The sequence below is a fragment of the Chiloscyllium plagiosum genome, unplaced genomic scaffold (assembly GCF_037043375.1).
Source record: "Chiloscyllium plagiosum isolate Xiang-an unplaced genomic scaffold, Cpla_swu_hap1 HiC_scaffold_11, whole genome shotgun sequence".
In the NCBI taxonomy this organism is placed as follows: domain Eukaryota; kingdom Metazoa; phylum Chordata; class Chondrichthyes; order Orectolobiformes; family Hemiscylliidae; genus Chiloscyllium; species Chiloscyllium plagiosum.
In genome coordinates, this window is record NW_028270149.1 from 60,751,405 (window position 1) to 60,778,156 (window position 26,752).

The window sequence follows — 26,752 nt, forward strand, 5'->3', positions numbered from 1 at the left end:
TTTGTGGTATTTATATTGAGGTTTTCTGCTTATTTCTGATGATATCTCCATTGTTTACAGGCTTGTTCTTAGTGCTGTTTCAGACTACTTTGCTGCCATGTTTACAAATGATGTTCGTGAGGCCAAGCAAGAAGAAATTAAAATGGAGGGTGTTGATCCTGATGCACTGAAAGCACTTGTTCATTATGCTTACACAGGTGACCCATAATGTAGTATTTATAGAAGACTTTTTTTTAATGTGTTCAGTAGCAATTGGAGGTCAACCTTCCGTTTTAGATATCACCAACATTTCAGAGTACATACAAGATCAACTGTCTTGACTCTGAACATATTTCAAGGTAGATGATGTGTGAATTGAATTCTTAAAAAAGATACCCTGCTAATGTGGAATACTTAAAACTAGGTTGTGTTTCCTGCCTTGGAAAATTACAAAACACTCAAGTTCACCTTTCTGTTGTAGCGCAACAGATCAAGATTGTGATATATAATTCCATTCTGTGTTATTTGTAGCTATTTAAAAAAAGCATTTGTAAATCGCACGGCCAAATATGTCAATGATTACATTAAACATTTTTGTATTTCTAAATTCAAGTATATCAAATCCAAACAAATTGTTAAAAGTATTGGATTTATATGATGAATAATTAATACTAACTTGGAAGTCGGAACCTGACATTTTCTTTTTTTTCCTTTGGCTGTAATGAATAACCATATTTACAAAGATCCCATCAGGATGTTGCTCAGATAAAACTTTGTGTTCTGTATATGAGACCTAAACTAATATTGTGACACAATGACTTATTCAGCATTTGTTGATGACTTTCAAGAGCTTGGTATATCTATCAGCAGGGGATGCTTCGTTGCTGTAGATCATTCTGTTCTTTGAATGGTATCTCTCATATGTTGCAATGCCCAAAACTGGTGGTTTATTGTTGGTGCGGAGTAGTCACCAATCTTCATTTCTATTTTTCTAAACAAAACTTACAGCACTGAAACAGAAGCCTATCAAATTTAATCAAAATATTGACATCAGGCGTAGTACTGCAACCCAGCACCAGTGATGGCCATCAGTCTCTGATGTCTTCTACTGTGATGGTGGACACTTCATGCTCCCTCTCAAATGATACCAGAGCAGAGATATAACTGGGATAGATAGGCAGGCACTAATGTACTATGTAAAAACAAGGACTGCAGATGCTGGAAACCAGAGTCAAGATTAGAGTGGTGTTGGAAAAGCACAGCAGGTCAGGTAGCATCTGAGAAGCAGGGCAAAAGCCCTGATTTTCCTGCTCCTTGGATGCTGCCTGACCTGCTCTGTGTTTTTCCAGCGTCACTCTAATCTTAACTAATGTACTATGACCTACTCCACGACCCTCTGCCTTGGCCTGTTGATGACCAGAGTCGAGAGTGTGGTGCTGGAAAAGCACAGCAGGTCAGGCAGCATCTGAGGAGCAGGAATTACACCTGAAACGTCGATTCTCCTGCTCCTCGGATGCTACCTGACCTGCTGTGCTTTTCCAGCATCATACTGTCAACTCTGACCTCCAGCATCTGCAGTCCTCACTTTCTCCTGGTGATGACCAGTTTGGCTCATTTAAGAGCAAGCCCATGAGGATCATCTTTGATCTGTCCATCCTCTCCACTTTTGGTGTCCATAGATTAGGAGTGTGGGGCTGACTGTGTAACGAAAATTTTAAATCCGCTCCATTAAATAAATTAAAAGAGCTGCAAATGAACACATTCAACATGAGCACAAAACATTGTTTCATCCAGGCCAAAAATACTGGCCTGGCATCCAGTCACCTTGCTTAATCTAATATTACATTTGATGATCACATGCAGTACACTCCACCCAGCTCCCCTATGGAAAGAATAAAGATCCCTGCTGAGGATGCCTAGCACCAGAAAGTATATATAAGGTGTATATAAGCAATGACAAAGGTGAGGAGGTAGAGAACGCTCAATAGTATAGTACTGTATAGGAAATGCCTTCATGCCATTTTGACATATATGGAGGCAATTTCCCTGAGGCAGTTCAGATTGTTAAGTGCTGCATTCCCAAGAAAGGTACTAGTTTGCGGGGCCAATGGCATTCCGGACAGACAGGCATCATTTCATCTGGAAGCTAGTCATATGCCTGAACTGACTCAGTTCCCTGTTCACTCTCGGGTCTCCTTAACATAGTCAAGAGCCTCTGAATGGTGTTGGCATTAACCAACACCTTAACGCTTCCCCTTTTTACTCTTCTCTGAAGTGAACTTTAAATGGTTAAATAGCCCCTGATGGGACAGTGATTGGAAAAAAAATGTAAAGGTCAACAGAAACTTATGATACTAAAATCATAAAAACTTACCAAATCATGGAAACTTACCAAAATCCAATCAAAATCTGACTCGGGGGTGATGATGCACTCCAGCCCCTGTAGTCCCCATCAGTCTCTTAAGGTCTTGATCATGCTGGCAAGGCAGTGCATGCTCCCTCTCAGTAAATACCAAGCACAAATGTAATGATGGAAGAGAGGCAGACACTCAGGTAATGTGAGCCCTTCTATGGCCGGTTGCCTGGAATTTATGGTCACTTTGGTCAATCACATTTTTTAAATGTTTCCCTTGTAATTTGAGACTTTCAATGTTTCAGGAGGCAAGGGCCAAGTGGTATTATCACTAGACTATTAATCGAAACACCAGGCCATGTTCTGGCATCCTGGGTTCAAATCCCACCATGGCAGATAGTGGAATTTGAATTCATAGAATTATAGAATCTCTACAGCGTGGACACAGGTCCTTCAGCCCAATTAGTCCATACCGACTCTCTGAATAGTGGCCCACTCCCCCACCACCACTACTCTACATTTACCCCTGACTAATGCACCTAACCTACACATCCGTGAACACTGTGGACAATTTAGCATGGCTAATCCACCTAACCTGCACATCTTTGGACTGTGGAAGGAAACCAGAGCATCCGGAGGAAACCCAAGCAGACTAGGGGAGAATGTGCAAATTCCATACAAACAGTCGCCCGAGGCTGGAATCGAACACGGATCCCTGGTGCTGTGAGGCAACAGTGCTAAACCCTGAGCCACCATGAGCTTAAGAGTCTGCTGATGATCATGAAACCATTGCCAATTATCAGAAAAACTCACCTGGTTCACTAATGTCCTTTAAGGAAGGAAGCTGCCATCCTTATCTGCTCTGGCCTACAAGTGACTCCAGACTCTGGGTAATGTTGTTGGCTCTTATCTGCCCTTTGTGCAATGAAGGATTGGCAATAAATACTTGCCTGGCCAGTGATATATAAATCACAGTAGTCAGAAAAAAACCCGACTAAAGATCAGCATCTAAGTTGAGTATAACCATTTGAAAAAGATGGCATAAGGATTGGGATGGGGACACAGGACCTTTTGAGTTATCATGGCCAGTATGGGGATTGACCCCATGCTCTTGGATTTATTCTCATCACACTCCAGTCAGCTGCCCAACTCAGATAACCAACCTCAATCCTCTTTGTAGATATGTTTAATCAATCGATTCAAACATGTTATGGCACACCTCTTGAATAAGTAGGACCTAAACTCAGGCCTTCCAGCTCAGAGGTAGGGACACTATTTATGTGCAAAAAGAGACCTTATCCCTTTTTTTATACTGAGTCTGAGGGCCTATCTAATTTACAATAGTAGACGATAGACCACTATTGGGTCTTAATGAGAAAAAAAAAGCTCACCTCTTATATAAAAAGAGGTAGGTTATTGGATGACAGCAATAGGAACAAGTTACATTGACTAGTTAAGCAATATTGCAAAGACTGTCAGGAACCTGAAAACTCATGTCTGTTGCCATGGTGACCTTATGCTGGACTCTTAATTCTTTCTTCTCACCCTAAAATTGGATGACATCATTAGATTGGAACAAGCTTAATGTAACATCCCCATTAACGGATCCAGAACCTTACACAAAAGATTCTCTCTGTTGCTCTTCCATATTCCTAGTTCCTTTTCTCTTATTTTTATTTTGATTTTACTACTGCTCCTTTTTCTCTTTATTCTACCTCCCTTTAAACCTTTCTCCTATCCCAGTGGCCCACAGATTGTAATTATTCACCAATCTTTGCCATTTCCATCCTTTTTCTTTAATGGAGCCATTTTCTTCATTTAAATTCTCACAATGCGATCAGATCTATGGCAACTGGAAGTGGTGAATGCTCCAGAAAGGACTGAAACAAGAAGGCCAACAGATGCAAAGCTGGCAGTACCAAGCTGAGAGTCACAGGAAAGAGCAAGTAGGAGAGTGTGCAGTAGCCAGTGAGAGCAATGGAAGAAAGAGTGGGATATGTGTATCATTAGTTCGCTGTATATAACTTCATATTCTTATGTTAGTTTTGAGGTGGGGTTTGTGGATATATAGTGATACAGAGATGCTGCCTGTTTGCTTTTGGATGGGGAGATTGAGAAGGAATCAGGGCCAAAATTGGTGTGATATGTTAGGGAGTTATTGCAAGAAGCAATGCAGAAGTTTGTAATTTTGATTAAGACAGTTGTCTTTTCATCTGATTACCTGGTTAAATTTATCTTGAGAAGATATAAAGTATTGGATGTGGAAACATTGCTAAAAACCAAAATGTAACTGCAGATGACTTGCTGCAATGTCATGTTTTCTTGTTGAGGAAAGCAAAAAGTAACCAATTTGGAGGAATAATATCTTTAGAAGTTCTACTTAACTGGATGATTACAAAAAGATCTATCCAATCTCTTCAAGGTAAAACACTTTTCTTCAAAATGATCTTTTCTGCACTAATTGTATCAAGTCAGAATTGACTCAGGGGAGAGAGTTGGGACCCAGTGAAATTAATGTAAGTTGTTCAAACTGGTCCTCATAGAATCATTATAATGCTTCATATTGTATCGCTACTCCTCCATTTTGTCACTAGCTAGTTCTCCTTGTTTGCTTCACAGGTCTCTTGGAGCTGAAAGAGGAAACTATAGAAAGTCTGTTGGCTGCAGCATGTCTATTGCAGCTCTCTCAAGTGGTGGATGTATGCTGCAACTTCCTCATGAAACAGCTCCATCCATCAAATTGTTTGGGAATAAGATCCTTTGCTGATGCTCAAGGCTGCATGAATCTGCTAAAAGTGGCTCACAGCTATACCACGGTAAATACTTCAAAGCTTTTTCATCTGCATGACTAAACTATTGACTGAATTAGGTCACAAAATTTTCAGGGCAGTACATGTAAACACATCCATAAACACACAGGATCACATATTTGTGGAGACAGTGTAAGTTATTGATTAGTGTCATCATTCATTTTACATATCACTTTAAATGTCTTTTAGAAATAATGCCAACTAAGTTTTGACTACAAAGTTTTATTTTTGATCCCAAGTTCACTTCAAATCAGGACTTTTAAACACCCTGGAGTAGAATATAAGTTTCCATGTCTCTTAGGGGTAAATGCTCGATACTTTGTGTTAAGTGTCACTACCACAAATCAGAACCCTAAAGTAACATTAGACATTTTTAACTTGCAATCCTAAATTGCGATTTTGAAAGTGTTGAGAAAGAGGTTTGAAAGAGAGAGATGTCACACTCATGCATACAAAGGAAGCTTCAAGCAAAAACCCCTTCAAACGGTGTTGGGGGAAAGTCAAAATGGATTAAACTGTAATCTCTTATGATAACAAAAGGTAATGAAGGGCTGATGATCCCCTGCTGAACAGCAAGGCACACCCTGTGGGTTATGCCTCAAATCGCAGACAAACAGTATGTTTTTCATTTTGAAGGTGACACAAAGACCTGAGTTAAAATGCCAGTTTTAACATTCTACTGGAACGTGTTAGTGGGACTGAACATTTTAGTGTGCACAAACCTAAGTTCAAGGGTTGGTGTACTATAAAATTCATAGTTGAAGAACTCTCCCCTAGTCACCCCTCTGTTTCAGGTTAAAGATCTTCTCTTAACCCGAGCGTAACAAATCAGCTGACGAGCAGCCAGACAAAAGACAAACAGCACCACAAAAGGACTCTCTCTCTCATTCTGAATGTTGCAATTCAACCTTTGTTGAAAGGAATCAAAACTACAGAATCTCACTTTTTGTTGTATTCACGGAAGGTTGAATTAGCTTTAAAACATAAGTTTAAAAACGTATTGGATGGCATGGGCAAGTTGGGCCAAAGGGCCTGTTTCTATGCTTTGGACCTGTATGACTCTAAGGTTATTTGAACCTGTGAGAAAGGAATCTACAAGGAAAAGGATCTTTCTTAAATTAAGCTTGTTGCAATCAACTGAGGTTGTAGATAAATAAAGAAGGAGAGCCAGACCATATCACCTCACATGAGAGTTTAACAGTTTGGCATATTCTGTCTGAAACCAAAACAAAGTGGACAACTTTGCCCAGCATGTGGTTGTAACATAAATTATTACTTTTCCTCAAAATATGGCTCTCATTTTAACTGAACTCACAATTGCAACAAACCTGATGTGATGTATACTTCTCAGTGCACCGAGTGGAATGACTTGAGCTGTATTAGATTAGATTAGATTACTTAGATTAGATTCTGAGCCCATCCTATTGTTTTCCTTTTCGATGTAGGAAGACCATCTTTGGGCTGAGGTCATTTGCAAGTCATCAATGTGATACATGCGACCATTCAGTTGCAAGTACAGCTATGATCCCAGCTTAGGTTATTCAGGTCAAGCGAGATCCTAAACTGACATTAGGCTTATCATGATTTTTTTGGGCTAAATGAAATGATCGTCCACTGAAACATAAGCATCTAGTATTGGAGTCCTGACTTTAACAATAAAGTAAAATATTATTATAGAAAGGAAATGAAGATAAAATAGAATAAACAAACTATTCACATGTAACCCAAATTTAAAGATTTCAAAACACAGGGAAAAAAACAAAATGTCCCATTACAGCATGCCAACACCAAAAAATTTTCTTCTCTATTTCACATAGGGTTCAATTCCTGATCATGAGAATCTGATAGCCCTTGATTCTTTGTACATTTGAGCCTAGACTTTCTCACCTTAATGTAATGCCTTTCAGTCTTTTAATCAAACATTTCCTGTTTGAAGCTTTTAAAATAAATACCTTCCATTGTGATGACCTCTCTCTTAACAGTCCTGAACTACTTTCCTTTCTCAGAAACAATTGTTTTACACATCCAGCTACAGCCAAGACTTCTGTAAAACCGCCCAACTGAAACCCAAAAGCTTTCTTTTCACTCAAAGATTATTTCCTCTAAGCCTCCTAAAACATTCCAGAATCTTCTATTTAAAAGCACTATATTGGTTACTTTATTAACTCCTGACCTCTCCTAATGAAAACAAAACCCCATTACTCTCCAGGAAGTATCTCTTTCATATTGTGTTTTAAATAGTTACGAGTACAGATTAGACCCATTTGCCACTATTTCAAAATCCCAACTTTAAAATAACTGATATTAAAACATGTATAAATGTTGTGCCTTACATTAAAATGCTTAATTCATGTCCATATGTTGGAAATCTGTTTAGATTTGTGAAGGAATAAATCAATGGATTCTATCCTGCAGCAATGCACTGTAAGGGAGGGGGGATATAAAGGACACCCCTCATACTCCCTTAATCTTAGTCTCCAACCAGAGTCCAGTATGTCAATATTATCACTGTCGACTATACACTAAAATACATCCTTAGGGTCTGAAAGATGAAGGAGGATTCCCTCCTCCTATTTTTAATGTACACCAATTATTGATCTGACTCCTGAGGTGTATAGCCAGTTTTGCCTCATTGTTGTGTGGAAAAAATTACTGCAGAGAAAAATTGACAGTACAACCAAGTTCTGAGATTTTTCAGGGCAGTTGTCGTGTGCCTGGCTGCTTTTTGCATTGGAATTTAGCATTTGCTGTTGAAAGAACAGAGGAATACCAGATGAGACAACCCAAAGGCACAAATGCTGAGTCACAATTGGATTTTATAATGGGTTTTGGTAGAATTCCTTCAGAAAACAAAATGATCTGTTCAAAAAAAGGAGGCAGACTGGATTCGTTGTTGATCTATTCACTGAGCTGGTAGGTTTGTTGGCAGACATTTTGTCCCCTTTCTAGGTGACATCATCAGTGCTGTGTTGCCTCCTCTATTGTTCCGCTTTGAATTGATGTGATTTTGTTTGAGCTGTTTCCGGTTGGTGCCGGTTCCGTTTTTCCATTGCAGTGGTTTATATATCAGGTCCAGGCCAATTTGTTTTTTGTTGGAGTCCGAGGATGAGTACTACATTTCCAGGAATTCTCTTGCTGTTCTTTGTTTGGCTTGTCCTAGTATCGTTGTGTTGTCCCAGTTAAACTCATGGTTCTTTTGTGCATGTGTATGGCTACTGAGGAGAGTGGTCATGTTGCTTAGGAGGCAGTCTAATTTTTCATGTTGTAGAAAATAAACATATCGTTGTATCTGAAATTTCCCAACTTGGAGCAAATTTCTATTTTGCTAACTTTCAACCCCAATCTTAGAACAATTGAATCATGGAATCATGGAATCATGGAATCATTGTTGCACAAAGGGAGGCCATTTGGTTCTTTCCACTATCACTGCAATTTTTTTTCTTCAGATGCTCTTGAAAGCCATGATTAAGTCTGCCTGCACCACACTCAGCCAGTGTAATTGACATTTTAACCGTATGCTGCATAAGAAAACCTTTTCAAACATCATTTCTGGTTCTTTTGTCACTTGCCTGATGTATATGTTCTCTGTTCCAGAACACTTATGCCAATAGGAACTATTTCTCCTAATCCATGCTGTCAAGAGCCTTCATGATATTGAACACTTCTATCAAATCTCTTAACTTTCTCCTCTCTAGGCAGAGCATCCCCAATTCATCCACTTCATGGAAATCGACTATGATAGTGATAAATATGGACTATTGAATTTGAACTTCCATTGTCTGATTATTTTACCTGACACCTTACTTCAAGAGTCCAGTGGTTTTTAAGATGGAAGAATCATTAACTTATTATGGTTGTAGTGGTTACCTAAACACTGATTGAGGCAAGCTGCATGAGACCCATGTGAAATAAACAAAGTTGCACAGAAATTACCACTTTAATCTAAAGGCATCATAATCAGGCAATTGACTCAGTGTCAAGAAATTTGTATTTCCCCCCTTAACTCATACTTGCATGATGCTTTCACATGTTGGAATATTAAAGGCTTGTTTGTCAATTATCCAGCATGGAAAGACAATGGAACTAAACTCAGGAATATATATTAAATTACATTCCAAAAGTTCCTTCTGAATAGCCGAGCAGAGATAAGAAAAAGGGATTGTAAGCAAAAACTTGGCTTTTCTCTCTCTCTCCCCAATTTTCTCTTCAGCTCAGATTCCAAAATTCAATGAAAAAGCAAAGTGGAAAAATAATGATTCCCCAGAACTCAAAAATAACTCTAGATTTCACCACTACTGAGGATACAAGTCAAACGTTAAACAACTGCAGTCTCAAATTAAGAATGTCTCATTTCAAGGATTCTAAAGCCTTTTTAGCAGTTAACCTTTATTCTCTCTGCCTGTACCAGGCACTCTCTCTTTTAAACATATTATCTGTGCTGTTGTGTGTGTGTATTTAACATTGTGGCCTTACTGTTCTTTTCTTTCAGAGTGGTAGGTGATAAGACTTTGTCTTTCACACAGTAAACCTTTGGTAGTTGACTCATTCAGTGTTGCATAGCAACTATGGGTTTAATGTTCAAATATTTTGGCTGTCAATTTCAGGGAGCCTTATTGAGGGGTTCTCTTCATGAGCTCTAATATCTTCTCTCATTTAGTTCTCCACTGCTCACCTCATTAAAGATTCACTCCACCTCCATGGCAGCACCCCTCATGCTATCTTGTCATTAGTAATGAGTAAAGTCCACACTGGTGCCAGAAACTTCTGACGTTCACACTCTGGGTGCCATGTCTAAGCCCTATATTTTAAATGCTGCAGTCCACGATTTGTTATTCACTGTGTGTAGTTACACAGTTCTAAGTGCCTGTGAGAAGCAAATTGGCTCTCAACTTTGTCTGCAGAAACTTGAAGGTCCTGGTGGGCAGGGTGGTTGAGACAAGGGCTGATCTTTTCCTCCAGGACCAACAAAGATCATCACCACCCTCATCGTCCCAACTTCAGCCTGGTCTGAAGTTGCCATCTGGATCAGTGCTGTTTCTATGGGCTGGAGGAAGACAATAGCATTGCAAGAAAGTCAGTGACTCTAGGTGCTCTGCAAAGAGTAAGAACCACCACTTTTTCTCTCTGCTGTCCCACATTCACTCTAACTCCACCACTGTCTTCGATTCCTATCATGGTCTACCATTACCGATATTGCATGCAGCATCTCCATTTAACACCTCTCATCCACCCTGTTGTCCCAGACTACCAATCATGCTGCCTTCTGCATATCCTTCTGACTCACTTGGGGCTCCTCACTGCTTTTTCCCTATCTGCACCACCATTAAAAGAGACAGCTACTTGCAATTCTCTCAATTCCACCGCTTGTCTTGTTCCTGGGGGATTTGGCCCACAGTAGGGCTGAGAGGGTTGAAGTAGACAGCAGAGCGTCTGATGTTTCTCTTTTCATCCCACGTGAGGAGAGAAACCTTGAGCGTACGGGAGAGAATTGAAACCATTTATGTAGTGAGACCAAATCTCACACATCAGTATCTAAATATGATTCATTGGGATATGTCACACTGCTCCCCCATTGCTGCCACTGCATATGTATTCTTAGCGTGTACAGGTTTCCAATCTTATTCGCAATCCATTCCCTCTTAACTTCTGCAAGCACCAGCTGCAGTCAAACACCGTCTTCCTGCAAGAGACCAGCTGCTGCAGTCATCAGCTCCTTCTGCAGCTCTGACAGAGAAGTGGCAGACCTTTCAGAGGAAGCACCAATGAAGCTTTCTCCTGCACCCTCCAGAAGCTCCCAGGCTTTCACCTCAAACCATTCTTCAGCTAGATGAAACTTGGGAGTACAATCTGGTGAGCACATCACTGCCACGTCTGCAGCAGACTGAGGAAGAAATGCTCCAGGTTGTTGCCATTCAGAGGATTGCTGGAAACAAGGTACCTACCTGGACACAGGCAGAGGACGAGCCCATGGAATTGGCCATTAGTAACTTTGTACAAATGCGGAGATGGAAACAGCAGGCATGTTTGCCAGACATACTTGGTAAACAGGATCGTACAGGAGAAGTCTACCTAGCTTATCAGGATTGAGCCAACTCTGACATACAGACAGGCTGGTATCTGCCATGGAGGGCCGGGTCAAATAGAAGGCCCTGCAGCTGTTAGAAATCCATATCGGCTTGTGGTCCATAGCTTTACTCATCGTTGGTATCACCAACAAGGCAACAGAGGTCGAGGATATTGATTTAATTGCAGGTGCCCCTTCCTCTCAAGGAGACAGGGCAGTGCCAGTGGGCACTCAGATGGAGCACTCCCAGATGTCTCTTTTTACAGTATTCTAGAGATATCAAGTATTGCCCTGCCTGCCCTAAGGAAATTCAAGCTGAGGACGGTGAACCTGTATCTGGGCAAGTCACACTCAGCATGTCTAGGTCCTCAGGTCAAATATGTCCCTGGGGCTGTCTGTCCAAGCCTTCAAGGTCAGTAGATTTGACAACAGGGCAGATCACCTCCATCCCAGCTTTGACCTACTACAGGATATAAAGGTGCATATGGGCGACACCTCATCATAAAGAAAACCTCATATTTGTAATTATGGATTTTTAAATCACCTGTCTGATCAACTGCCATTTTAACTGTAGCTTTAAAAATGAGTCACAAAACTATCCTGCCTAGTGCTCAGGACGTTAGAACACTGTCTGAAGCAGTGCTACTTTCCCTAATGTCCAACATGATGTAACATGTTTACATTGTTCAATGTGGGAGCACCAGATCTTGTGAAAACTTAGAACAGTTGTTATTGTTAACTTTTAGTAAACAACAGAAAAAGTGAACAAAGAACAAATAAAAATTGCAATTGATTGTGATTGTTTGTCTTTGGAGCAGGAACCAATTTGCAGTCAATAAATGATCACTTCTAATTTATATTTCATATAACACACATTGTCAAGGACCTACAGTTCAATAATGAACCTATAGTTCTGCACCCTTCTGCAGACTATGCAATCCTAGAATGTAACACTTGAAAAGGTGACTGCAATGATTTCTATTTCACAAAGATTACTAGGATTAGTCTGGATCAATTATATGGTAGGAATCGTTTTGTGGTCAGAATTTGTCATCTACATAAAAGCAAAATATTAATGATGCTGGAGATGGGAAATCAAAACAGAAAGTGCTTGTGAAACTCAATCTGCCTGGCAGCCTCACTGGAGAGAAAAATAATATTTTTTGACTCCAATGACTCTTTTTGAATCTGCCAAACAATATTAATTAAACTTGAAACGCTAACTCTCTTTCTCTCTCCAGAGTCACTGCCAGACCTGCTGAGTTTCTATTTTAATTTGCATTCTACATAATTGGTCAATGCAGGACGTAGAGTGCAAAATTTTGTGAATGCCGATATCTTTAGACTAGAATCTGAGAGAGCCTGATTAATATAGTTGCCCATTGAAAGGCCTTGCATTGTACATGAGTGCAAAGACAAACATATTTATTCTGCCCACTCTGGGTGTGCTGGCAGCGATTTTTCATTTTCATTGCTCAGTTGAGAATTGGATGGAGATGGAAAGTTTTGCACATGGCACTGTAGAGTAAGATGTAGGCTCTGCCATTGACCAACTGTATGGAACTCCCTGACGGATCATGTTCACCTAAACTACTCCCCTTAGATTTTGAGAAATAGCCATTTGGTTAAAGCACATTCATTACGTTTGCCACATAGCTAGCTGACACATAGTTCCGTTGCGACATTGATGTCACATGGAGCAACATGTTGGACCCCTGACTGATCATTGGTGGCAAACAGACAAGCTGCCTGGCTTTCTGTCTGCACTCATCAGCAAGGCAGGACAGAAGAACAATGAGGATGGTAGGCAAGGGAATCCCAATTTATCAGGAGTAGATTATAACATGGAATTTGGAACACAAACAGAACAAATTTAAATGTAAATTTGTACTTGCTAGGTTACATGCAGTAAGCTGAACTTACCTATTGTCTGAATAAAGTTAAAAATCACACAATATGAGGTTATAGTCCATAGGTTTATTTGGAAGTACTAGCTTTCAGAGGGCAGCGCTGTGAAAGCTAGTACTTCCAAAGAAACCTGTTCGACTATAACCTGGTGTTTTGTGATTTTTAACTTTGTTCACCCCAGTCCAACACTGCTACCTGCACATCGTGTTCAGAACAGAGGAGGCAGGCACATAGCAGCATTTTACCATAATACGTAACATGGAAAACCATTATGTGGGATAACACAAGTTTTAACTTAAATGAGTTACCTTCAAATCTCACAATGGGTTAAATTAAGCATGCTAATCTATTCCAGTGATTTATCTGGATAAAGAAAATTCCATGATAGAATTTTTAAAAAAGCACAAGAATTTAGAACAGGAGTCGGTTATTCTATCCCTCAAACCTACCCCAACATTCAATAAGATTGTGGAAGATCTAATTGTGGTTTCAACTCCACTTTCTTGTCTCTACTTCCACCCATGAACAACCCATGACTCCCTGTCAATCATAAATACAAGCAATCCAGTCTCCCAATGTCTCAACCTAATTACTTCCTGAATCAGTATTCTGCAAGTGGCTGTTCATTCTTCTATTTGTGGGATCTTGCAGTTTGTAAATTGCAATCTATGTAACAAAAGTAACCACTCTTCAGGCAAGTTCATAGATTGGATGTGAAACAATGGGGGAGTTGTGAAAATGTACTACACAGATGGAAATTCTTCCTTTATTAAACCTGCAGGAAAATCATATTAAAAAATTACATCTCCCTACTATTATAGTCCTGCTTCTTAACCTACGCCAAACTAATCTGAGGAAGTCATTGTGTTGCAGCATTGATTTAACACGAGGAATGAGATTGTGGAGCAGTTAATTTTGCAATGTACTGTAACCTACACAATATAAATTAGTTGTAAATACAGTCCAAATGGGAATTTCCAGGCAGACTTTAAGAATCCCTACTGTTTGTTCCTCCCTTGAGTGACATTTGTTCATTCAAAAATATAAAAGTGATACCAGTACCACCAAATCAAAATTGGTAAACCACCCATGGAACTACGAATAATACTGTCAGTGCACATCAGTTGGATATGAAAAAGCTATATTTTAATTGTAAATTAGTTACTAAATTGTGTTTTTTTTTAATCAAATCTTCATTGAAGCATACAATTTGAAAATAAATGGACTTAGTAAAGCTTGAGCCCATCCTGTTTAATCTCTTCAATCATGGATATAACAGTTTAGATCTTATTAACAGTTTCCTGCTTCAGTATCTTTCTCACACAGATGAAGCCCATCCTGATAAACAGTATTGCCTATTTTTGTAAACTGAAATGTACTTAACTTCCTGTTCCTATTTTCCAGACAAAAACACAGTGAGAGGCTTAGATAGGATGTGGATAATGGCTCACATCCCTTGTTACTCTTAGAATCAGCAATTTAAATTCTGCCTGTTTTGCAATTACTTTTTATTTTCTAACAAATCATGAAAAGAGATGAAAGACATCGGTATAGGACAAAAATAACTCGAGGGTTGTCCAGTAATCATGCCAGATTTACAGAATGATGAACTTGCTAAATAACAAGGGTCTTCTTGTTGTCAGGAGTCAATTAAACATTGCCAGAGTAATTTTTTCAAAATAATATTGCTAGTAAACATTTTGTTTAGTTAGTTTCTAGAGAATGGTCAATACTGTTAAGGCTATGTTTGTTGGTATCTGTTACATGGCTTGAGAAATTATTGACAACTTGGCTTCCTGGACCAAGGAAGAAATTAAGAAGCATATGTAGGTCAGCTATTTATCAGTTTATAGCAACCTCACCTTGGAGTCAAAAAGCTTCTTGGTGCCCACTTCAGGGTGTTGAGCCCTCCAGTATATGCACAATGTAATTGTTGCTACACTTCAAAAGTAATTCCTTGGCTATGATTTGGAGATGCCGGTGTTGGACTGGGGTGTACAAAGTTAAAAATCTCACAACACCAGGTTATAGTCCAACAGGTTTAATTGGAAGCACACTAGCTTTCGGAGCGACGCTCCTTCATCAGGTGGTTGTGGGGCTCTGAAAGCTAGTGCTTCCAATTAAACCTGTTGGACTATAATCTGGTATTGAATGATTTTTAACTTCCTTGTCTATAAAATGCTTTGGTACATTTAGTAGCTACTTGGTAGTTACTATATAAATGCCAGTCTTTCTTTTATGTAAGTAGTAGTTTTCCTTACAATGATGAACAAGTGGCAACCCAACACAGTGCCAGCTACCAGTTACACTATTTGTTGAATGTAGTTTTCTGCACTGGGATTTGAATTCATGACCTCTGGGTCCATCATAAACTTTACTGAGCATTGAGATGACATTTCATGTCGCAGAAAGTAGAATTAAAAGAGCACATTTTTACTTGCCCCAGAGGTGTTTACAGAAGTATGGCAAAAACAATTTGCATACTTTGCCATTTGATGCTTTTGATTGTTTTCACAACCTTAACAGTAAGTGAACCCTTGACAAGCTGCAAATTTATGTTGAGAATACACTGAGTAACCAACACATTGGTATGGAATATAGAATTCCAAAATCAGCATCAATCTAACTAGAGGGTCTATCAAGAACAGTTGAGGTTGTAACCTCATGATATGCTGTAGTTGGTTTCTAAAGAGCTAATGATGCTTTAAAGGTTTCTTTTTCACAATGTGAATCTGGAATTCAACTTTAAAGAATACCCAAAGCATCTAATCACCAAATAATAAATGAAATAGGAGCTACAAATAGAACTGTCTGAATTTATTTAGTCCACACAGCAACTCTATGATCCTGACTTTATTTAAATTGTGTGGAGAACCTAACATTTTTTATTATATATAAAAGGAAAAGCTACAGCTAAGTTATGGCTAATAGTTATAGTAAGGTTAAGTATGGAAATAGTTAATGCCTTAATTTTTGCTCTGTTTATGTAAAAGCGTGCATGCTTTCAAGACTTGGAATCATGTAGAATTACTTCTGTACTAATCAGTAACTGTGGGCCGAATCTTACAATGTTTTTGGGTACGTTCAAGTTGCATTACAATATTTGGAAGCTTTGTCACCTCAAGGCCAAACAAGTTCTATCACCCCCATTGTACCAAACTTTATTCACAAAGACCTGCCATGACAATATGGCAACCCTCTCTCCTCATTTCCACCCAACGTACCACACACTGTTCCAGGAACAACTTGCCACTCAACAGACATCTCAGAATTCATTGTCATTCCCAGTGTCTGTGCCGACTTTAAAAGGCTGTTGTGTACATGGATGAGCGCTGACATTCCAAAGCTAACCTGAATGGTTCCTTGCATTTACCCAGATATGGTAGACAGGGAAAAGTTGGTGCCCACTTTGCAGGCAGCTTGCTAGAGGGAATGGTACTAATGTAAGACTTCCTCATCCAGTGGAGGCCATGACATCAGCCCACATGAGTCTACTTCAAAATGGCCACCTGAGTTTAAAGAGTCTCAGCTGTCTCTAGAACTGAAGGAAGAAGGTCAATGTCCTTCACCGCTCTGCCAGTGTAGGTGCCACCAGATTCTTTTTGATGTCTCACACTTACTCTACCTCTGCTACTCTACCTCCCAGCAAGGCTCATTCTCTCCCACTCTCATTATTTACTTGTTCTCTAATCCCCAACACCACCACCTCTGCATGGTCTCTGTACTGCGTCCTCACTTGTTCAGGAAATCTCCCTCCTGCACCAACAGAAATGTGTCACTCATTTTCATCCCCAGTAATACCTGTACCCCTCTTATTCTAGAGCCAATAGTCCACAATAGAGCAGAAAGAGTCATGTCCAGTGGTGTGCTGTCCATGAGAATTCTGACTCTGACAGACCTGAGCAGGACTTACCCTAACAGACATCACTGTCTGGAGGTTATTCCCTTGAATTGACTGTGACCTGCTGACAGCCATGACAAGCTCCTTGGCTTTGTTCAAAGTTTGTGAGAAGATTTGTAGCTCGGCTTTGTGTCTGCCCTAAATGACACAGGAAGACAACAGTAATATGAACCTATTTCTGGCTGAGTGGCAAAGTGTAAAGTGGTAAAGAAAGACAATGCAAGACCAAGGATACTGTGAGTAGCCAGGTGGGACTCAGAGAGTATAAGCACAATGAGAGTGAGTGAAGAGTCTGGAGCTGCAGCCTGGTGTGTGCATGAACATATTGTCTTTGCAGCAGCATTACAATAATCGTTTCTGATGTCACCTGAGGTTCAGCATTGATGTGCAAAAGTGTCCTGTAAGGAAATTGGAGATATGCCATGATATTTCTTAGAGGTTAGCACATGTCAGATGCCAATGCTGGGGAACATTAGGTGAGTGTGACCACTGTCCACAGAGTGTGCCCTGAGTTGTTGATGCCCAATGATTAACTTGGAAGTCCTTCATGGCAATAGGTGAGCTGAATTCATCAGTTTCCTTGTTGGGTTTTCACAATATCTGGCTTTTGTGGAGAGTTTGGTAAGATGAGTTGACCAATGTTAATCCCTGTCAGTTGGCATTTTACCACTGCCTTGGGAGAATCCTGTTGCACTACTTGTGAAGGCCATAGCTGATGGAATGCGATGGTCTTGACATCGAGATGGGCCACCACACATTTCACCAAAGCCCATATCACTGAGACCCCTATAAAGATTTCACCTCTTTTGTTCTGGACAGGGATGGCAGGGAACTGCCTTTTTGTGATCTTACTGTTCCTAATGAGAATATTTTTGAAAAAGATGTATATCGTTGTTAACTCCTGAATATATGATCAATTTGAATATTCAGCAACAAACTTTACATAGGCTTAAACTAAGGGAGTTATTGATTTATGTGTTTACCCCAAAAAGCTAATGCTTTGTCACTCACTGAAGCACTCACATTCACCAAGAAAATATGGTTATACAGAATATTGTGTTTTTACAATTTACGAACTGAAGGTTAATTTGTAATTCACATATTTGTTCATCTTGAAAAAAGGAATGCATTATCAGCCTGATAAGGGAGACATTTGTACCTCTAAAATAAGAATTATAGTCAGCAATAGATTACTCAATCCATTGAGCCGGCTCCTGGATTATAGTCTAAGTGGATTCGACAGCCACAGTCAAATTGGCATTGTTGCAGCATCCCCTTGATGAGTTGATTTTTTGGCAAGTCACAAAATAAGCTACTTCTAGTCTTGATATCATGAATCCAGTTTTCTGGATTTGAAAGGGAGCAAGCCTTGGAGACCTTGCCAGGTTGTAGTTTTTGAGGCATCAAGGCACTGCTGTTATTGCTTTTGCTGCTGTTACTGTTTGTGAAGTTCTGCAGCCAAATGGCTGTATTTGCTGCCACAGTAACAGTGGCGGGGGTGGGGGGCGTCTCATGTCCTATGCATTTGCAGTGCACTTGACATCGCTACTAAAAACAGTGGTTATTGAGACTGCCTACATTGTGGGATTGGATCATCCAATATATTGAGCAATTCAATGAGTACAGCATCAATAAAAGGTGTTCTTTCCAAATGTTTCTCCAAACTGCTTTCTTAAATGATATGTGTTCTTATACTGTCAGACTGTTACCATGGCAAAGGATTGCAATTTTCAGTGGAATACTAGTCAAACTTCTAAACTTGTAATTTGCATACCAACTTACTCTGACCCTTTGGCTGCACCTCTCACCACTTCCCTTGCTGCCCTGATTCACTGACATTCCAACTCGAGACTGCTCACTGCCTGCCTCCTCTCACTGAGCTGCTGCCTCACGGTCTACCACTCCCCATAAGCAAGGGAGCAGGGCGGTGACGGAGGCAATGAGCCTTCAGCCTTTAGGCAGCATGGACAGTAGTAAGCGTTGTAGTCAGTGAATGAACCAAATGAGGGCCAAGCGAAGTAGTGAACATTGTGGCCATAGTAGTAAGGAGTGTGGTGATGGACCAAGTGAAGACTAGGGCGAGCAAGTGAGTGGCGAGCATTCCATGGTGGCACAACAATAAATTTAGTAGCACTCCGATAAATCCCTATGTGCAGAATAATGGCAACTCCCTTCTGAGTGCACATTGATGACAACTTTCTGTTCTTGTTTATTTGGCAGGAGATATATTGGAGATTACCCAGTAACTTGCCTTAAAATTTGGTTCTTTATAGCACTCTTCCAAATTTAGCAATGGACATAAGTTAATTAACCTCAAGGTTAATTCTGCCTGCAACAGTAGTAAATTCACCAACTTTAAGAGTGTTTAAATAGTCATTGGATAGGTGTATGGATGAGAATTGAATAGTGTAGATTGATGGGTTTCAGATTGGTTTCACAGGTCAGCGCATCATCGAGCGCCGAAGGTCCTGTATTGTGCTTTATGTTCTATGTTTTATGTTCTAAGGCAGGTCTTTATGTTTGCAGACATCCACGCTGGGATTTGAGATAATTAATGTCTTACTTCAGGAGGACCTACTTTAGTCACTTTGGATGGCTTCAGGATATGAGTATTTACAATTCTTTATTCTGAAATGTCTGTTTAATATTTTGTGAGAGTTATAGTCATAGAGATGTACAGCACGGAAACAGGCTCTTCAGTCCAACTCGGCCATGCCAACCAGATACCCTAACCTAATCTAGTCCCATTTGCCAGTATTTAGCCTGTATCCCTCTAAACCCTCCTACTCATACCCATCCAGATGCCTTTGAAATGCTGTAACTATACCAGCCTCCACCACTTCCTCTGGCAGCTCATTCCATACACGCACCAACTTCTGCATGTAAAGGTTGCCCCTTAGGTCCCTTTAATATCTTTTCCCTCTTACCCTAAACCTATACCCTCTAGTGCTGGACTCCCCAACCCAGAGAAAAGACCTTGACTATTTATGCTATCCATGCCCCTTATGATTTTATCAACCTCAGCCCTCGACGCTCCAGGGAAAACCAATTCAGCCTCTCTCTCTGTAGCTCAAATCCTCCAACCCTGGTAACATCCTTGTAAATCTTTTCTGAACTCTTTCAAGTTTCACAACATCCTTCCAATAGGAAGGAGACTAGAATTGCAAACAATTTTCCATAAGTGGTCTAACCAATGTCCTGTACAGCTGCAACATGACATCCCAACTCCTGTACTCAGTGCTCTGACCAATAAAGAAAAGCAAACCAAATGCCTTCTTCACTATCTTATTTACCTATGACTCTACTTTCAAGGAACTATGAACCTGCACTCCAAGGTCTCTTTGTTCAACAACACTCCCTTGGACCTTACCATTAAGTGTATAAGCCCTGCTCTGATTTGCTTTTTCAAAATGTAGCACCTCACATTTATCTAAATTAAACTCCATCTACCACTCCTCTGCCCATTAGCCCATCTGATCAAGATCCCATTGTACTCTGAGTTAACCTTCTTTGCTGTCCATTACACCTCCAATTTTGGTGTCATCTGCAAATTTACTAAATACGTTTTTATAAATACATTAAGGACAAAAGGGTAACAAGGGAGAGAATAGGGCCCCTCAAAGATCAGCAAGGTAGCCTTTGAGTGGAGTTGCGGGAAATGGAGGCGATACTAAATGAGTATTTTGTATCAGTGTTTACTATGGAGAAGGACATGGAAGATATAGAATGTGGGAAAATATATGCTGACGTTTTGAAAAATGTCCATAGTACAGAGGAGGAGGTGCTGGTTGTCTTGAAACACATAAAAGTGGATAAATCCCCAGGACTTGATCAGGTGTGCCCTAGAACTCTGTGGGAAGCTAGGGAAGTGATTACTGGGCCTCTTGCTAAGATTTTTGTATCATCGATAGATACATGTGAGGTGCCGGAAGACTGAAGGTTGGCTAACGTGGTGCCACTGTTTATAAAAGGTGGTAAAGAAAAGTCAGGGAAGTATAGACCAGTGAGCCTGACCTTGGTGGTGGGCAAGCTGTTGGAGACAATCCTGAGGGACAGGACTTACATGCATTTGGAAAGGCAAGGACTGATTAGGAATAGTCAGCATGGCTTTGTGCGTGGGAAATCATGTCTCACAAACTTGATTGAGTGTTTTGAAGAAATAAAAAATAGCAATGATGAGGTCAGAGCAGTAGATGTGATCTATACGGACTTCAGTAAGCATTGGACAAGGGTCCCCATGGGAGACCCGTTAGCAAGGTTAGATCTCATGGAATATAGGAAGAACTAGCCATTTGAATACAGACCTGGCTCGAAGGTAGAAGACAGGGTGGTGGTGGATGGTTGTTTTTCAGACTGGAGGCCTGTGACCAGTGGAGTGCCACAAGGGTCGGTGCTGAGTCCACTGATTTTTGTCATTTATATAAATGATTTGGATGTGAACGTAGGAGAGCATGGGGTTTGTTTTATAATTCAAAGGCTAAGAGTCAGGTGAGGCCTTAGTAGCAATCTTTTGCACCCCAGTACCCATAAAGAAAAGTTAGTTCCAGAAGATTCTTGTCAGTTTGAGTTTTAACAGTTATGAATAGGGCAAGCCTTTACTGCATGTGACAGTTTAAACATACCATAGTTTGTTATTTCTGATCTCTTGTGCCAACAGGTTCAGGTTTTCCACCTAATTGTTGTTAATTTAAATTGTAATTTACCAATCATAGTAAACCCTGTCAGGCAATAGCAATCTTGAACAAGACATAATCTAACCACCTCCGCATCACAGACATTTGATGGCAATACTACCACTGAATGCCCTACCACCAACTATTTAGGAATGAGTATTGACCAGCAACTCAATTTTGTAAATATTGTAGTTACAAAAAGGAGGTAGGCATTCTGTGATAAATTTCTCATGTTATGAATCTTCAAAACCTGTCTAACATCTATATGACACAAATCAAGAATATGATGGAATACTCTCCAATTTCTTGGATAAATTGAATGCACAATTACACTAAAGAAGTGCATCAACATTCAACGCATACTTCATCAAAACCCTATTCATCACCTTAAATATGCATCTCTCCATCTCTGGCACACAGTGACAGTAGTGTGAATCATCAACAGGAGCAATTTACTAAGGCTTCTTCGATAGCATCTTCCACACCCAAGACCTCAACCATCTAGAAAAAAAGAGACAGCAGATATCCCCAGATTTCACCACCTCTAAGTTCTCCAAGTTGTACACCATACTTTCACTGTCAAAATCCTGGAACTTCCTATCTAATGGCACAAGACTACAGTTGTTCAAAAGAGCAGCTCACCATTACCAACTTGCCTTTGGCAATCAATGATTGGCAAGCAATAATGGCCATCAGTGATCCATGATGAATAAAACTCATTTCAACTATGGCCCTATCAATTCTTAGCAGAAATGTATCATTATTTCCACATTCCTGAGCTTCATGCTCCAATTTGTAAAGTCCCAATGTTATTAACTATTTTACATCAAATATAGTGAAGGGCAATTGCTTCTGAATCTATATCAATGTTGGTTGACAGATATGTGTCAGAGCAGTTGGTTAATGTCTGGTCATTTTTATGAATTAAGGCCTGTATATAGTTCTTACTTATTAAGAGTAGTGTCACATATAAATGTTTCTAATTCAATCCAATATATTGAAGACTGGTTCCATATGTTTTTCTCTGTGTATCTTTTTCTCCCCATTGGCAGACTGACTTGGCTATTTAATCAGATCTGTCAAAGAAACAAGAGCAGATGTTTCTGAGGAATGTGTAGAATATTATTGATGTTTATAAGTTTTGGCTTTATACAGAACTTCTATCATATTGAAATGTCTCAATGTGCTTTTCAGACCAGTAATTATTCATTAGATAATTAGGAAGCCTACCCTGTCAGCAACATTGTATAAATAGTAGGAAGGTGAATAACTAGTTGAACATAAGCCAAGTGTAATCCAGCCATTTGTTTTGTGAATCCCTGAAGTTCACACAAGTTGATAAATGCAGTTTTTGATATCCGACATGTTTCTATCCAAGCCACTGTGCTGATTTGTTCAGGTTAGCACTCTCATGGTTAGCTCTGCCTGTTGGAGTGCATAATTCAGCAGAAAGAATACTGGGAAAAAAAAGTACCTAAGCAGACTCTCTTCCACCTGAGGCAGGTGTTTATTTGTGCATAAAAGCACTCTTGGCTCCTTTATAAAATTTGTTCATATCTTTTTTCAGTTCTTGAAACTTTCTAGTACCTGTATTTTTAGGATTTAACCTATTGGTTAAATGTCCGGTGTGTAGTGCTGGAAAAGCATAGCAGGTCAGGGAGCAGGTGAGGAGCAGGAGAATCGATGTTTCGGGCAAAAGCCCTTCATCAGAAACCTGATGAAGGGTTATGCCCGAAACATCGATTCACCTGCTCCTTGGATGCTGCCTGACCGGCTGTGCTTTTCTCGCACCACACTCTCGACTCTGATCTTCCAGCATCTGCAGTCCTCACTTGCACCTATCGGTTAAATGCTCCTTTCTTCTGGAACTCTGGATCTTCTTGGCTGTCAGAGTTGGAGTAGGATGTTGCCAACGCTACCATAAATTTTCTCTTGCCCTCAAGAATTTGTTTCAAATGCTGGATCATTAAACTACTGTTGACTTCACCTAAGAGCTTCCATGTGCAGTAAAGATTGCTCTGGGCTTCTCTGGAGAGTTTTAAATCATTGCTTAGTGCTATTAGCTGATATCATCCATGATGATTGATCTCACCATGCATCAGAGTGTATGCTGAGGTCATTTTAGTGCACTTTGTGTTATAGCTCTGGGAATCAATAATATCTTGGATTAACAGTAAAGAAATTGAAGCAATATTCAGTAAAACCTATTACCATGCTCAAACAGGAATGTTGTGGCCAACTCTTGTTTTATTTTATGAAGGTAAAGAGAATCTTATAATTTTATCAACATATTATGTCAAAAACATTTGCTTGTCTCCAATTTTTGTTTCATTGAATTGCTGTGCAGGAACATTTCATGGAAGTGATTAAGAACCAAGAGTTCCTTCTGCTCCCTGCCAGCGAGATTGAGAAGCTCCTTGCTAGTGATGACATTAATGTTCCTGATGAGGAGACCATATTTCAAGCTTTGATGATGTGGGTAAAACATGATTTACAGAAGAGACAACAGGATCTTGCAATGCTCCTGTCTTACATCAGATTGCCTTTGCTGTCTCCACAGGTAAATGTTCAGAAAATAGTCAATACACTGTTCCATACAGTATTTAATATGAGTTAACTACTACATGAATTTAATATTTACTTCTTTTGAAGAAGTAATCTAATATTGTGATGGTAATGTTTCATTATCAGTGCTTCATCCTGTACATGTTTCTGATGAGAACACAAGAGCAATTATAATTGAATAGACCATATAGGAACAGAACGGTTGGACAGTTAAATTTGCCAGATAACTTATTCACCCTGGAGTCCCCAGGACTCTTTGAATCCCAACTGTAATCTTCTCTAATGAGTAGCTAGTGAAGATTCCAGATCAAACCCAGCTCAGCTCTGGCCTACAGTTGAGGAGGAACCAACTGATGTGATTTGTTTTAAATTTGACAGCCTGAATGATATCAGGAGAGGCACAAACGGCTTATGCTCTTTGCATCCTCAGGAGGAGTGGCGTTCTCCTCTAGCCCTCATGAAGATTAGGGGCCTCATCTAAAGAGAGAAAATTTATGGTTGCCCACATCTCACCCCTTTCCATTTCATGTGATGTCATTGGAGCCCATTCCACCATCCATGTGGTCTTTCCCACCACTTCCAATTGATTTCCCAACTGGAGCTGTGGGAAATTGGCTGGCAAGATTTAAAATCACCCAGGTGTACTTCAGAAGTGAGAAAATTTCTGCTTGATTCTGTTACCTTCATGTTTAAAGTCACTGCAGTTAAAATCTAGTCTCTTCAGGCGATCCCCAGGTTGCAAACGGTTTCCGATCTGGAGTCTGCTCGCAAGTCGATTGGTATGTATTTCAGAACACAGTACAGGACAATGCAAAGAAACCATTTGCAAGTTCATGAAATGTTTATATGTTGGGTCTTCAAAATTATATCACTGTATGGGATTGTGTGTGTAAGAATGAGCATTTGTAAGTTGGACCTTTATAAACTAGAACCCCCTTCCCACCACCCCCACCAAATGCCATATGCGTATCACAAACAGTTAACGGCTGTAGTCCCAAAATTAATACAGCCACCTCTTCAAAAAAAATCGTAATTAGTTACATAATTATACTTGCATTCTCTGCAGGTTATTACATATAACAGTATCCTAAGAAACCGAATGAAATACTAGTTTGGAATGTTACAATGAGTTATGTGGACAAATGGTGACTGATGAGTTCTATATTTCTTAATAGTTTTTGGCTGACTTGGAAAACAATCCAATGTTTGCTGATGACCTGGACTGTCAAAAACTACTTATGGAAGCGATGAGGTATCATTTGTTGCCAGAGAGACGACCCATGATGCAAAGTCCCAGAACGAAACCCCGAAAGTCTACAGTTGGAGCACTTTACGCTGTAGGAGGAATGGACACCACCAAGGGTAAGAAAGAATAGGCGACTGAAGCATGTGTTACTAAACCTATAAAGACTAAGCATTTACATTTTTTTTTGCAACAGCCTTTGCACTGACCTATCAACTATTTGGATTCAATAGAGTAGACATAGTGTAGCTGCTTCTTCCGTTTAAAAAATCAGAACAATATGAGTGAAATGAGTAAGAACTTCATCAAAGGGTATTATAAATTTGGACAAAACACACCTCTGTGCTCTTCTAAATGTTTTATGCTTTCCCTCATTTCCCTTATGTAATTTTTTATAAACCTTCTTCAGTTGCGATGATGAAACTGGATGTACAGATCTCACTAAAATTAATCCTTACTTAACTTCAAGGAGATCCATGATGGTGACTTGGAAATCTTGACCTTTTCTCCCACAAATTTTTGACTGTCATGCTGTGTTTTCCTGATGGACACAGGTAGGTGTAGAATCTTCTACAGGAATTTCAAGGAGGAGCCACGTTTCACCACTTCAATTTGCAGAATTATGTTGTTATACAGTTCATTGTACCACACTAATCTCTACACCTTTCTGCTTATCCATGATTGTATGCTTGTGGATGAATTATTACTTTCAACAATAAATAAATACACTTTCAGATGATCTGTTACTTCTAACAACTCAGCATTGATTTTTTTTTTAAGTCTAGTGATTGATAACACTACTGAATTTAAACTTTCTAAACTTACAATGTTGCAACCAAAATTGTCAATGTTTCTCTGATATACTACTGTACATTTCTACAGGGGCTACAACAGTAGAAAGATATGATCTCAGGACGAACAATTGGATGCAAGTCGGCACAATGAATGGAAGACGGCTACAGTTTGGCGTGGCAGTGATTGATAGCAAGCTGTATGTGGTCGGTGGGAGAGATGGATTAAAGACATCCAACACTGTAGAATGCTACAATCCAACAGCCAAGGTCTGGTCCATTATGCCACCAATGTCTACACACAGGCATGGCCTAGGTAAGTGATAACAACTTGTGGCTTCAAAAAAAAATAAAGTCTATCGAACATGTTATGATGCTTATAGAAATTGTTAATTTTTAAAAGATATGCATTTCCCAATGGCTAGCAGAAAGAATAACATGGGCTGATTTCACATTTTGAGACTT

The 26,752-nt window shown here is 39.8% G+C and overlaps 1 protein-coding gene across 3 annotated transcripts in view; it reads left to right on the forward strand.

Annotated features, from left to right (window-relative positions):
- The window catches only part of klhl4 (kelch-like family member 4), a 200,265-nt gene that overhangs the window by 123,733 nt on the left and 49,780 nt on the right, over positions 1-26,752 (forward strand). For all 3 annotated transcript variants that reach the window (XM_087992144.1, XM_043704512.2, XM_087992142.1), the window contains exons 3-7: positions 61-197; positions 4,952-5,148; positions 24,036-24,248; positions 25,429-25,615; positions 26,379-26,603. In XM_087992144.1, the coding sequence (XP_087848270.1) occupies positions 61-197; positions 4,952-5,148; positions 24,036-24,248; positions 25,429-25,615; positions 26,379-26,603 (959 nt within the window). The remainder of the gene's footprint in view (positions 1-60; positions 198-4,951; positions 5,149-24,035; positions 24,249-25,428; positions 25,616-26,378; positions 26,604-26,752) is intronic.